The sequence below is a fragment of the Cherax quadricarinatus genome, chromosome 68 (assembly GCF_038502225.1).
Source record: "Cherax quadricarinatus isolate ZL_2023a chromosome 68, ASM3850222v1, whole genome shotgun sequence".
NCBI classification, from domain to species: domain Eukaryota; kingdom Metazoa; phylum Arthropoda; class Malacostraca; order Decapoda; family Parastacidae; genus Cherax; species Cherax quadricarinatus.
This window is the reverse complement of record NC_091359.1, coordinates 4,923,138-4,937,513: the sequence shown is the minus strand read 5'-3', so window position 1 is coordinate 4,937,513 and position 14,376 is coordinate 4,923,138. Positions and strand designations below refer to the sequence as shown.

Here is a 14,376-nt window from a genome sequence, read left to right as displayed (position 1 = left end):
GGAGCACTGCATTGTGGTCATGGAAAAAAACAAATTTTTTTTAGTTAAAATGTACAGTAATTATTTTAATAATAGCCATTAATTAAATCTCTGGTTTTCTTTTTTTCCCAACACTATGCCAATTTTCCACTAAAGTAGGACATCCCACAGAAAATATCACTTATGTCATAGCTGTCTTTCCAGATGTGCACAGACATCACAATATAAATGAAACCACTAGGTTTATAGGATAATATGTAAGAGTTTAAAATATACCTAGACAAAATTTAGGAAATTATTCACTATTTAGAAGTGCACTGCTGTATATTGTGTCCTGTGGCAGAAAGGATACAATGGCCTTAACTGTATACAATTTTTTTTTTAATGCACCGGCCATATACCACCAAGGCAGGGTGGCCCAAAAAGAAAGAAAATCCCCCCCCCCCAAAAAAAAAAAAAACTTTCATCATTCAACACTTTCACCAACACTCATACATAATCACTGTCTTTGAAGAGACGCTCAGATATGACAGTTTAGACGTCACTCCAATCTGCCAATATCCTAAACCCCTCCTTTAAAGTGCAGGCATTGTACTTCCCATTTCCAGGGCTTAAGTCCGGCTAACCAGTTTCCCTGAATCCCTTCACAAAATATTACCCTGCTCACACTCCAACAGCTCATCAGGTCCCAAAAACCATTCATCTCCATTCACTCCTATCTAACACACTCACGCAGCACGCTTACTGGAAGTCCAAGCCCCTCATCCACAAAACCTCCCTTACCCCCTCCCTCCAACTGTTTTGGGGACGACCCCTACCCCGCCTTCCTTCCCCAACAGATTTATATGCTCTCTAAGTCATTATACTTTGTTCCATTCTCCCTAAATGACCTAACCACCTCAACAGCCCCTCTTCAGCCCTCTGAATAATATTTTTATTAACTCCACACCTTGTCCTAATTTCCACACTACGAGTTCTCTGCATAATATTTACACCACACATTGCCCTTAGACACGACATGTCCACTGCCTCCAGCTGCCTCCTCACTGCAGCATTTACAACCCATGCTTCACACCCATATAAGAGTGTTGGTATCACTATACTCTCATACATTCCCTTCTTTGCTTCCATGGATAACATTTTTCGTCTCCACAGGTACCTCAACGCACCACTCACCTTTTTTCCTTCATCAATTCTATAGTTAGCCTCATCCTTCATAAACCCATCCACTGACAAGTCAACTCGCAAATATCTGAAAGCTTTCACTTCTTCCATACTCCCTCCCTCCAATGTGATAAACCAATTTTTCTTTATCTAAATTGTTTGATACCCTTATCACCTTACTCTTATCTATATTCACTTTCAACTTTCTACAGTAATTTATACAGAAGAAGGGGTTACTAACCACTTGCTTCCCTGAATACAATATTTTTATTGTTAACACACTGGCCAATTCCCACCAAGGCAGGGTGGCCCGAAAAAGAAAAACTTTCACCATCATTCACTCCATCACTGTCTTGCCAGAAGGGTGCTTTACACTACAGTTTTTAAACTGCAACATTAACACCCCTCCTTCAATATATGTTTATGTAAAGAGTTTTGAGTGAAGTATACAAAGTGATTTATAATTTTCACTTTTAAAAGTTTGTGCAAAAAGGTTAAGGTGTAGATTACAAGTTTCTGTGAGAAAAACAGATTCAGTTGATACCTGACACAATAAATACAGCAAATCCTTGTATAATGCATTAGTTGCATTTCTGTAAACCCTGTGTGCAATAAAGTTGCTTTGTGCTAACTGAAGAACCTATGAGAAAACCAGGGTTGGGTTTTAGGACTGAAATAATTTTTTGTATTCAAAACTAAATAGAATACATACTGCAGATCCTTACCTCACATTCTGACTTCCTGGAATCAAATACATGGCAAAGGATTATGGACCTGAAATTATTGGGCCAAGGCAACAGGTTGTGCTTGTTCTGTAGGTGTTGCAGCAGCATCTTCAGATGATGAGTTCTGCTGGTTGAACAAAGTATTTTGTAAAGCATGTCTGCTTTGTGGTGCCCTGTACTGAATTATAAGCTCATGGTATGATATTCAATACTCCATTTAACCCTTGACAGTGCAAGACCTCTGCTCACAAAATTGCTCTCAGTATTGAAGAATTAAAAAAGAAAAAATTATTTTTTCTTATAAAAATGATAGAAAATCTTTTCCTGATGGTAATGACACCAAGAGTGCAAAATTTGATGGAAAACTTATGAAATTACGCTCTCGCAAAGTTAGTGGTCTCAGTGATATATACGCATCGGCGATTTTGCCCACTTTGAACCCTATTTTTGGCTAATTCCATTGTTCAGGTCTACCAAACTCATAGCTATTTCACTAGTATTCCTTCTATTCTGTTGAATGAGTACAAGAAACTGCCCATTTACCTATTTCAACTACCCAATAAAGTAATCAGAAATCTATAATTTGACCAATTTCACACAAAATTAAAAAAATTGCCAATTTAAAAATAAGGTCCAGAATAAACAATGAGGACATTCGTGGCACTAAAAAAAAATTCCTCTATTCCTTAGTTACATCTCCAGGTCCCTCTTATATTATTTTTTTTCCATTTCGAATTTTTATTCAGAGGGGGACACCAACAGTCCTACCATCATGCAGAGCAGTTGCAGGCTTCCGTTTTACATTCACTTGGCAGGAATGATCCTTTCAATGTTGCATATTAATGTGCAATCATATCTATTGTTTTTAAAATGATGCAATGTCTGTAACATTACTGAAGTATGTTTAAGTTAAAACTATTTTATTAATGTATAGTGAAGGCACTGGACAGGCACCTACAGTCAGTACCTGACCATCTGGGCTGTGGTTCGTACGTCAGTTTGCGTGCAGCCAGCAGGAACAGCCTGGTTGATCAGACCCTGATTCACCACGAGTTCTAGTCTCAGACCGAGCTACGGGTGCATTGACTCCCGAAACCCTCTAGAGGTATACTCCAGGTATACACAAAAAATAGAAGATTTACTGTTATGCAGACTGCTACATTATTATAATAATTGTATAAATAATGTCAGCGCATTTCTAAGTGTGCATTAGACTGGCCAGTTGGACACGTACTAGACAAGTGACATCATTTCTGTACTCTGGAATATCAGCAAAAATAGAACATTTCCACTAATTTGAGCTCAATTTCAAGGTACTTTCAGTCCTGAAACCAATCAAAATCATCTCTATTTCTGTAATATATCTTCCATTCTATCAATGAGATCAAGAAACCGAGAATACAACCATAAAAAACATACAAAAATAAACTGCAAAGTTGCTGTTTTCAACCAAAAACATGGTCGCAAGTTTTTTCTCATTATGCACAGTGTGCTGCAGCATTTTGTTTATATGGTGCACATTTACTGCATAGACCCATTTTATCATATCCAGGCCCAAATTTACTGCTCACAACTTATCTGAGTGAGCTGAACTCATGACATAGTACTATGGGACTGACGCCGAAAGGGTTAACACTCCAAAATACTGTGCATTATTAAGGGCTTTTGCAGAGTTACATAAACAAATTAAATAAAAAGTTATCACATGTTTCCAAAGTTACATAAACAAATTAAATAAAAAATATTATCACATGTTTTCAAAGTTCCTAGGTAGTAGGTTGGTAGACAGCAACCGCCCAGGGAGGTACTACCGTCCTGCCAAGTGAGTGTAAAATGAAAGCCTGTAATTGTTTTACATGATGGTAGGATTGCTGGTGCCCTTTTTTCTGTCTCATAAACATGCAAGATTTCAGGTACATCTTACTACTTCTACTTACACTTAGGCCACACTACACATACATGTACAAGCATATATATACTACACACACCCCTCTGGGTTTTCTGCTATTTTCTTTCTAGTTCTTGTTCTTGTTTATTTCCTCTTATCTCCATGGGGAAGTGGAGCAGAATTCTTCCTCCGTAAGCCATGTGTGTTGTAAGAGGCGACTAAAATGCCGGGAGCAAGGGGCTAGTAACCCCTTCTCCTGTATAAATTCCTAAATTTAAAAAGAGAAACTTTTGTTTTTCTTTTTGGGCCACCCCACCTCGGTGGGATACAGCTGGTGCGTTGAAAGAAAGAAAGAAAGTTTTCAAAGTTACATACACAAACTAAATAAAAAATATCACATACATGTACCTTCAGATAAAAGGCATAGTGGTTCTTTAGGTGGTACAGCAGTCTGGGTTTCCACTTTTAAGTCTCTCTCTCTGCAATGATGTGAAGAAGCAACATCCAATGATCTTTCGTTGCCTTGATCCATGCACAACTCTCTCTTGCTTACAGACATGGGTTCTTGATGACATCTGCTTCCATCATAAGCCTGTCTCCTCAGTACTAAATACTTGGTCATGGTTGTAATTCTTGTCCAGAATAAAATCTGGGCAAACTCAGAAGGACACCACTCAGCAGATCCAATCTCGTCTGAAAACTTAATGGTGGTCACTTAGTTCTGCTTACAGTTTTCAAACTACAGGAGGGCCCCACTTTACAGTGCTTGTTAATACAGCAGTTTTCAATTATACCCATTCTTCATATTCACCATATGAATGTAGTGTAATGAATGATAGTGTAAACATGTTATCCAGCTTTTATATGCATCTGAAAGTGAAAAAAGATTATGTATCACTTTACAGCGGTAACCCAGAACCTAACCTGCTGTATAAGCAGGGCCATCCTGTACATGTATTCCACATTAAATATGCACTCCTCTAAACTGTCATAGATGGCTAAGAGTCAAAATGCACTACCTGGATACAGCGGGTTGCTCAGATTTATTGTATTGTTTCCCGGGCTCAGCCTCACAGCATCACCAAGAGTCATGCTAAACATCTGAGATTGTATTACAGTATATGAACAGTGTTCAGCTAGAAATGCACAGTGAAAAAAAATCATGTTTTTTTCAAGAGTTTATTTTATGTACCTTATTACTAAGCTACTTTCTGCCACAATCATAAATGTTTTAGTGAAGAATGTTTTTATCTCTTTTATTTTTATTTTGGAAATTATTGTATTATGTCATTAAGCTTAATTTTTCAGTGTTTCCCCTGAATTAATGTCTATCACAATGTTTATATTTTAAGAGAATTTTCACAAGTCATTCACAGGTAATTAAATAAAGTATTGTACTGCATTAAATATTAATCGTTTTGATTGAAGTCTGCTTGTCTTGTCATTATGACTTTAATTACATACTGTAATATTTATTGCACAGTAAAACCTAACTTCATATAACTATAATATATACATACATATATGTATTTATATTACAGTGTACTGTCAAAAGTACACACCTAACTTCATTTGCAAAATGTACACAATTAATTTAACACTGAATTAAGTGAATCTAATCAGCGATATAAAAACAGTTAATATGACTAAGGATAAGAACGTAATTACTGCACTGTTTCCTTCTGAATATTTAGATCAGCTGTAACAGATATCAATGGAAACTAAACTACCTTACCTTCCAACACTAATGATAGTATTTCCTGCTTGACCAATCAGGTCCCTCGTCACCGGACTCTCACTTACTTCGCGTTCAGTCAGCAACCATTGGACGTCGGTTATCGGATAATGAATTAATGATGCCCCCAAAGATACGCATAGGCTATAATTCCTCGGCCTCTTCTCCTGGCGAGACATCCACAGGTTCTCTGCCAATAAGGAGACACTCTAGCATTGGTCCAGAACGACGAGGGTCCACTTGCATGAATCTCTCTCCTCCAACTGTAAGTAGTTTAAGCTTAAGGAAAAAGGGAAAGCAAGGCCAGACAGGGAGGGAAAATAGGTACAACTCTTGCTTGCTTATCTCTAACATAAATTTCAAAAAGTGCTACATAAGCTTTATGTCATCGGACATTTCATTTTTGTGCTCATTTTCTTTTCTTTTTTTTTTTTACTGTATTAGGCATCTCCCACCTAGGGAAGGTAACCTAAAATAAACAAAAGAAACACCTTCACCATCATTCATTTAATAGTTGTCTTCCAGCATTATGTGGACATCACAATTCAGATGACCCTCAGAACTGCAACATTTACAACACCTCCTTCAGAGTTTAGACACTATACTTCCCATCTCTTTCTCTGAATTCCTTATATTCAGGTTACCTTCATCACACTCCAAGAACACAACAAACCCTAAAAATCACTTGTGTCTACTCACTTGGAACTAACATGCTCACACCCATCTATTGGATGCTCAAGTCTCTACTACTTAAAACCTCCTTCACCCCCAACCTCCAACCCCTTTTGGGATGACCCCTACTGCCTTCTCTTCACCTAGGATTTATACATCCTGTGTGTTCTCCTATTTTACTCCATCCTCTCTAGATGCCCAAACCACCTCCACAACCCATCTTAGCCCTTTTTGCAACACCACACTGTAATGACCGTAATCCTAATTCCCTGTATAATATTCACACCACATATTACTCTTAAATATGACAGCTTCCCTCTTAAATATGATATCTCAGCCTCCTCCTCACTGCAATAATTAAAAATTGTTTCTTGCACCCATAGCAAGTGTTGATAATACTATACTCCAGTTCATTTCCTCCTTTGCTTCCATAGATAAACTTATTTCTTTCTACATATGCCTCAGTACATGTTCCATTAATCCCCTCTTGTCTGTTTTATGCTTCACCTCATTTTTCATAGAACCATCTGCTTATATGTTCACTTCCTCCATAATCTCTCTCTCTCTCTCTCTTTCCAATCTGACATCCAATAGGCCATCTTCCACTGAAGAAGGGCAACTCAAAAAATAAAACACTTCACAATCACTTATTCAATATCTGTCTCAACAGAAGTATGCAGATATCACAATTCAAATTACCCTTCAAAACTGCAACATCCCCATCCATCCTTTAGAACTCAAGTCTGACTAACAGATTTTCCCTGAATCCATTCATGTTACCCAACATAACTAGCTATAACAACCACTCAATCCCATTCATTCCAATTTAACACACTCATTGCTGGATGCTCAAACCCATAGTACTCAAAACCTCCTTTACTCTCTCCCTTCAACCCTTCCTGGGATGACCCCTATTACTCCCTTCCTTTCATGCCCAGATTTATACACCTTGGTCATCCTATTCTGCCCCATCTACTCTAAATACCTAAACCATCTCAACAATGCCTTCTCAGCCCTCTGAATTATATCTTTGGTAACCCCACCAAACCATACCCCCGGCTGGGATTGAACCCGCGGTCATAGAGTCTCAAAACTCCAGCCCGTCGCGTTAGCCACTAGACCAGCTAGCCACAATAAGATTCATCTTATTGTGGCTAGCTGGTCTAGTGGCTAACGCGATGGGCTGGAGTTTTGAGACTCTATGACCGCGGGTTCAATCCCGGCCGGGGGTATGGTTTGTTTGCAATCGTGTCATTACGATTTCTTGAGTCAGTTTGGTAACCCCACGTTGTTGTCTAACTTCTATGTTCCAAATTCTATTCATAATATTCACACCATGCACTGCTTTTAAACATGACATCTCCATTGCCTCCAGCCTCCTTGCTGCAATGTTTAAAACCCCTGCCTCACACCCATGGGAAAAGTGTTGGTACCACTATATTCTGGTGCATTCCCCTTGTTTTGCTTCCATAAACTTCTTTCTTTTCACAGATACCTCAACATCTACCTTCTTTCCCCTCCCTCACCTATCCTTCATAATTTACACTTTTATACAGCACAGTAACATTCAGATTATGTATATCCAAATTACAGCAGAAGTCCAATTAACATGCACAAAGATGGGAGAGATAGTATCAGGTACCACCACCACCACCACCTACCAATATCTAAACTTCAATCCCTACCTTTGTCTTAGTATGTCTGGTCTTGGTCTCGATCTTGTTATGTTTGGTCTTAACTACATCTCTGGTGTATATACACATGCACAAATGCATATATGTGATGCATACTGGATCTAAGTAGTAGTTGCAAGATTTACCTCTTTTCTTAAATGTTTATGAGAGAAAAAGAAAAGATCAGCAATCCTGCCAGAATGTAAAACATTTAACAGGTTTCCATGTTTGTTTTTTTTATAAATAAAGACTTAGAATTTTGAATTTGAATGAGTTTTAAATACATATTTAAAAATGTTAGGTTTTATTTTCAGCTTGCTAACAATGTTAGTTAATTAATATTTTAATAAACTTCATTCCACAACAGAATTATGGAGGACTCTGTGTATGCCCACAGAGTTTTAAGCTGATGTGTGTCCTAATATTTTGCTGGTGCTAAACTTAAGCAGTAGTGATTTATAGCTACTAAGACTTTTTTAACTATAGTAAGAATAAGATAGTACGTATAACAATGCATGTCTTTATCACTGTAAAGTTTGTTCTAAAAGTTTGCAGTTTTTAATAGAAGTCATATGAAATATACTAATATTCAAGCAAATCTTAGGTAATTTCCTTGGTGTCTTCCAGTTATCAATACTGGTACACAAGCTCACACTTTCACATGTACATTATTATTATAATCAAAAAGAAGCGCTAAGCCACAAGGACTATACAGTTCACATGTACAGAATATTTTAATTACCATCTGTTACTCAAGTACTTCTGCTGTTCATGACAAGATAAAATTTCAAGAGCATGGGAATCCCTCTCATTGTACATGTTTTTCTGACTTATACTCAAGTGGAACTCTTCAACAGTATTTAGTATTTTTTGATTAATTAAAATGTTTATCCTATTACATAAGTCAGGCATCCCAGGATGCTGAAAAATCAGTCTTAGTTTTAATCTCTATATTCTCCTGAGGAAGGTGTTATGCTTCCCATGTGATAAATTAAAAGCTAGATATTCTGAAGTTTCAAGTATGGTCGCATTAACACTAACAGAAAAAAATGACTCTGTAGACCTCACATGAAAAAAAAACTTCAGTATATAATATCAATGTCTCTTGTGTTCGTGATGGAATCTGGTTGTTTACAAGATCGCGGTGTGTTTTATTAATTTTTATTAGTTACAGCTAAAAACTGCCTTCCTGTATAAAGAATTTAATGTAACCATTAACTCTTTTCAAGGTGTGGATCATGTAAATAAAACCTATATTGATATTACCTGTATGCAAATTATGTACTCCATATATGAAATATTTTGCAGCCTATGCAAAATCTTCTTAAACAGCTTGTGCATACTCAATATTTGTTTTTTATAACTTAACAAATACTTTGAATATAAATATGAATTAGAATACATGAAAAATACAGAAGAAATAAGAAATAGCAAGATGATGAGAATAAAACAAGAAAACTTAGGAAATGCAAGACTGAATATCAGATTGGAGGAGGAAGTATGGAGGACATAAATGGGTTCAGGTAGTTGGGAGCAGATTTGTTGGCGGATGGGTACTAAGACAGATGAGGTGAACCATTGAAGTGATGAGGGGAAAACAGGTGGGTAATGCAGTGAATCATCTGTGGAGATGAACTTTATCCATGGAGGCAAAAAGGAGAATGTACCAGAGTATAGTAGTACCAACACTGTTATATGGGTGTGAAGCATGGGTTTGAAACATTACAGCTACAAGGCTGGAAGCAGTGGAGATAATGTTTGAGAGCAATGTGTGGTGTGAATTTTATGCAGAGAATTCAGTGCCCAGAGATTAGGTGTGGTGGTTGAGGAGAGGTTGTTGAGGTAGGTTAGATGTTTATAGAAGATGGCACAAAAATAGGATGACCAGGAAGGGGTATAAGTCCAGGGCGAAAGGAAGGATGGGTAGGGTTCATCCCAGGAAAGGCTTGAGGGAGGGGCAAGTTAAATAAGGGTTTTTAGTGCTAGGAACTTGGACATTCGACAAGCTTGTGTCAGGCCATTAGATAGTGAGTGGAGGCAAGTGGTTGTTATGACCTGATGGGCTGTTGGAGTGTGTGCAAGGTAACATTTACAAGGGGATTCAGGGAAACCGGTTAGCTGGTGATTCCTGGAGATGTGAAACACATTGCCTGCACTCTGATGAAAGGATAGAAATGGTATAGTTCAGAGGGCCAATTTAATTGATAGTCAACATGCTTCTGGCAAGGCAGTTATTGAATGAATAATGGTGAAAGTGTGTCCTCTTTTTTTTTTTTTTGGGGGGGGGGGGGGTCACCCTACCTAGACGGGAGAGAGCCAAAAAAAAAAAAAAAAAAAAAAAGCAAATATTTCTGGTTAAGAATGTAGGAAACTTTGTTAATATATGAAAGTGAACAGTGCCAACCACATCAGTAGTTGAAACATCAGTGCCTCTCTTTTGTGCTATTGTGCTACTGTTAGCAACCAAGGCTAATGCTCACTTACTACTAATGGTATATGCTTTTTTCAATAACTTTACTATGGCACACATCTTAATTTCCTTTTACAGGTAAACATATATATACTGTACTGTATATATAAATCTTTGCTCCACTATATGCTAATTATTTTATCAACTTTTAGCTTTTAAGTTTTTGGCTAAGCTGAGAACATTTAGCTATATTCTACTGGATTGTGAACATTTGTTCATAATACTCACTGACATGTGACAAAATGTGTTCATACTCTCTAATACATAATAACTTTTTGCTTAGTCTGTCAAGAAGTGACTGACTTCAAGAAAATTATTTATCAATTAATGTAAAAATTATTAATAGAACTAATTACATAAAATGCTTCACACTTTATTAAGGCACCCAAACATAAATTCTCATTTCAATATCATCAGCAGTGCTAATGGATAGTTGCAAAACAGCGGAAAGTCCAGATTATTGCTATCGTAAATCCAAATGGTTTCAAATCTTAGAAGTGTTTTGTGTATCAGTTTCAGTGGAATACATTTGTAAAAGTATTGAGCATCGTGCAGAAAACACTAATACCAAAATACTTCAAGTAATTTATACAATTTTTTCCTGTACTATTCAAAGACTAAGGTTTCTCAAATTCCATATTAATATTAAGATAACCAGAGGTCATCCTAGGTAATCTGATAAGAATTACAACCTTTATAATTCTCTAAACAAGCCTAAACATTTTGTGAAAAAACTATGTGAATTAAAGCATTTATATGTCCCTAGAGTAATGGTACAGTGGTCAGAGCTAATCACAACGTAATAAACAGAAGTCTAGGCAATTTAACATTCTTGTAGTAAATGTACAAACAAGAGTTCAGTTAAGAGTCACTTCCCAAGCACCAACAATTTTGTACCGTGATTACGATACTGTATAGTGTTTATAAACTACCCTTAACAGCGATTTTTTTAGTAATTATAACTAATGAGTGCATTTATAGACAAGCTTTAGCACCATAGCGAACCTTTACTATGCTAGTCAGGGTGCTTGTAATAAATCGTTGCCATCTTGCTCACCACCCAGCCAACACGCCCTCGACGCTCACTGGATCTGCATTACTCGCAAGCGGTAAGTCTCTCACTCAAAGCGCATGATGAAGGAAAATGGATAGCCTTTTATTTCTTACATGGGTAACTGTAATACAGTACAGTACTCTCAGTACTCAAAAGCGGTAAGTTTCCCCAACAAATGCGCATGGAAGAAAATCAACACATTTTTGTTAATGGGTCTCTGTGATATTTACGAATATAAGAAAAATTATTTTTACCACCATTGCTTTTTTTTTTTTGGATTTGGATTTGCATGTTAAGAACGTTTGATTATTTTTTAAATTTACATTTGTAAATCCGGATAATGCATTAAGAAAGTAACTTATTATTAAATAGGAATTTTTTCTTGAAAATTTTTCGCTCAATAAAGAAATAGTTTTAATTAGAATTTAAGAATTTAGCCTACCACATGAATTAATGTAAATTTATAATAAATATTTATATATCGTAAAACAATAGGCAATACTGACAATTATGTTCTAAATAGAAAAATTCAAGAATTACACAACATTATGAATTCTCTAATCTTAATACGTATTTCTGTGAGGATAATTTGGGTGCCCATTCAATGAGCCTGGTTACAATGCAGCAAATTTGGTTGGGAATGTCTTATCCAGCTGCACCCAGATGTTTGCAATGATCCATTCCTTTAGACCTGCAGAACCTCATTAATCCTATTTAACTACCAAGTGATGTACTGTATAAGTAAACCTGCCAACCTTAGTTCCTACCTATACCTATACACCCTGGTATCCTCAGTCATTATCAATCAGGCACAATACTACTGATTGAATGTTCCAAGAAATGCTTAGCAGACAACTTCAGTTGAATGAAGTGCCCTCATTTGTTTGTCAGTTCCTCCATACTCGAATTTTTTCGTTTCTTTTGGACAGTCAAAATTTATGAACAGGAAAATGATTTATTGAAAATGATGGCATTTGTGCCTTAATTATAATTAGTATGCATTCCTGAATAAGGTAAAGTCATTTCTAATAAACACATTGGTATCACAACAATGAGAGTAAAACATCTTGGGCAGAAGACAACACGGCAAAAATGTATTCCTTATAAAATTACAATTTTAAGGAAAACAGCATTGATAATTAGTAATGGCCTTTTATTAACCATCTTCCGTTAAGGTTTTTTTAAAACTACTATTTGTAGACATTTTCATGATTTATATTTTCAACTAAGTAAACCTTTACTTAATTTTGATATTAAAAAAGATGAGATGTTATCAATTTATCCATCATTCTAGGATACCAAATTTGGAAATACTGTTGAGGATATTCTGTTCTATAAATGTTAAATGATCACTTGTACTGCCCTAAATTTTGATGCATCTTGGTTGAACATGTTAATATCTTATTTGAGTTATTTAAATGTTTTTCCAGCAATAAAGGCCATTATTATTATAATCATAACAAAGTGCTAAACCCTTAAGAGTCACAATAAAGACCACATTATTTAACTGTCTCCAACTCGAGATTTTTTTCATTCCTAAGCGGCTGGCTTCAGTGATGCCATTATATGTGACAATGAGTGCCATCAATTTCTTTTCCATACTTTTCACATACCTGGAAAAAAATTTATTGTAAATTCACTGTCTACTCAATTTCATTCAGACTTCCCTTATTTTCCTCAAACATATATTTAGTATCCTGTACTCTTATTCCCCTTTGAATAATAAAGCCTTGGTTGCTATCTGTTGCTCCATTATCCAAAAATATCAATAGTGTTTATACTAACCCCCCAAAATATTATAATACATTTGGGGAACTGAGCTCAGGTTCATGATGTTCAGAAGTCACGATGTATGTATATTTTATACATTGTATAATCATTTTGAAGTAGACATTTTTTACTTCAATAAATAACGTGGAATTGTGTTGAGTTAACTTTTATTTGTCATAACCCTAGGTAGAGTAATAGACCAATGTACTCATCCCATCCTATTCTCTTCCCTAGCCTCAGGTTTTTCAACCATAAGATTTTATAACGGTAGTCATGGCTCCTTTAACCCCAAGATGTTTTATGTATTGCAAGATTATATTTTTAACCATACCATTCTACAAGAGAAGTCTCCTCTGAAGGAAACATATCTGATCACCAATTTTGAAATAATTTACAGCATTAATCTCTTGAGTTACTTCTATGCCCCAGTTTTTTCAACTAATGTCTGATGTCATGACTTATGTACCTGTGAGAGGGGACTCGGAATAATTTACCTCATGACCAAATTTGTAACCTAATATTTTGCCAGAGTTCATGTTTCTCTAGCCCGACTATCCTAAATTACTCTTAATTTCTTATGGTTCCCTTGTGGAAAAATGTGAATCTCTCTAAATAAAATACGCATTTAATCAACTCAAAAGAGAATTTTCTAGGAAAAAAATCAGTCAAGGAATCATGTTATTACTATTCAAAGATTAAAATCAGTCAGTTACCTACTGTAATAAAGATTTATATAACTTATCAGTACTCTCAGAATTTCTCTGAAATGCTAAGAAATTCTGCTGTTATATACAAGAGTGAACTTAGTTAAAGCAGAACAATGCTTAGAAAATATGAAATCTATTGTAGTTTTGCACTATGACAAATTTACATGCACATATTTCATAATTTACCACTATCTATATATATGTTTGTACAGTAGTTTATTAAGTAAATAATGCCTTTTTATTAATAAATTAACTGACAACTTTTTAAAAGCCATTATGAAAGCAAATGTTAAATTATATAAGTGATTTGCTAATAAGTTAATTTGCTCTTTGTATTGTTATTTTATGTAGCAAATTTTAATCACAACTGCATAATATAATAAACAAAACAATGAATTTACCAAGGTTACCATTGCATTAAATGGCACTTTTTTTTTGCTTAAATCATTACTTTGCCTTCTATGAATAGCTGATCCAGATCAGTAACCATTGCTAGAATGTTATGCTGCTAGAATCTTATGATTGCCCTGAACCTACTC

The 14,376-nt window shown here is 35.8% G+C and overlaps 1 protein-coding gene across 1 annotated transcript in view; it reads left to right on the top strand.

Moving 5' to 3' along the window:
- Window positions 1-14,376, top strand: part of LOC128697810 (uncharacterized) — a 136,177-nt gene that overhangs the window by 77,977 nt on the left and 43,824 nt on the right. Inside the window, exon 8 of the mRNA XM_070099479.1 lies at window positions 5,533-5,756. Within this exon, the coding sequence (XP_069955580.1) occupies window positions 5,533-5,756 (224 nt within the window). The remainder of the gene's footprint in view (window positions 1-5,532; window positions 5,757-14,376) is intronic.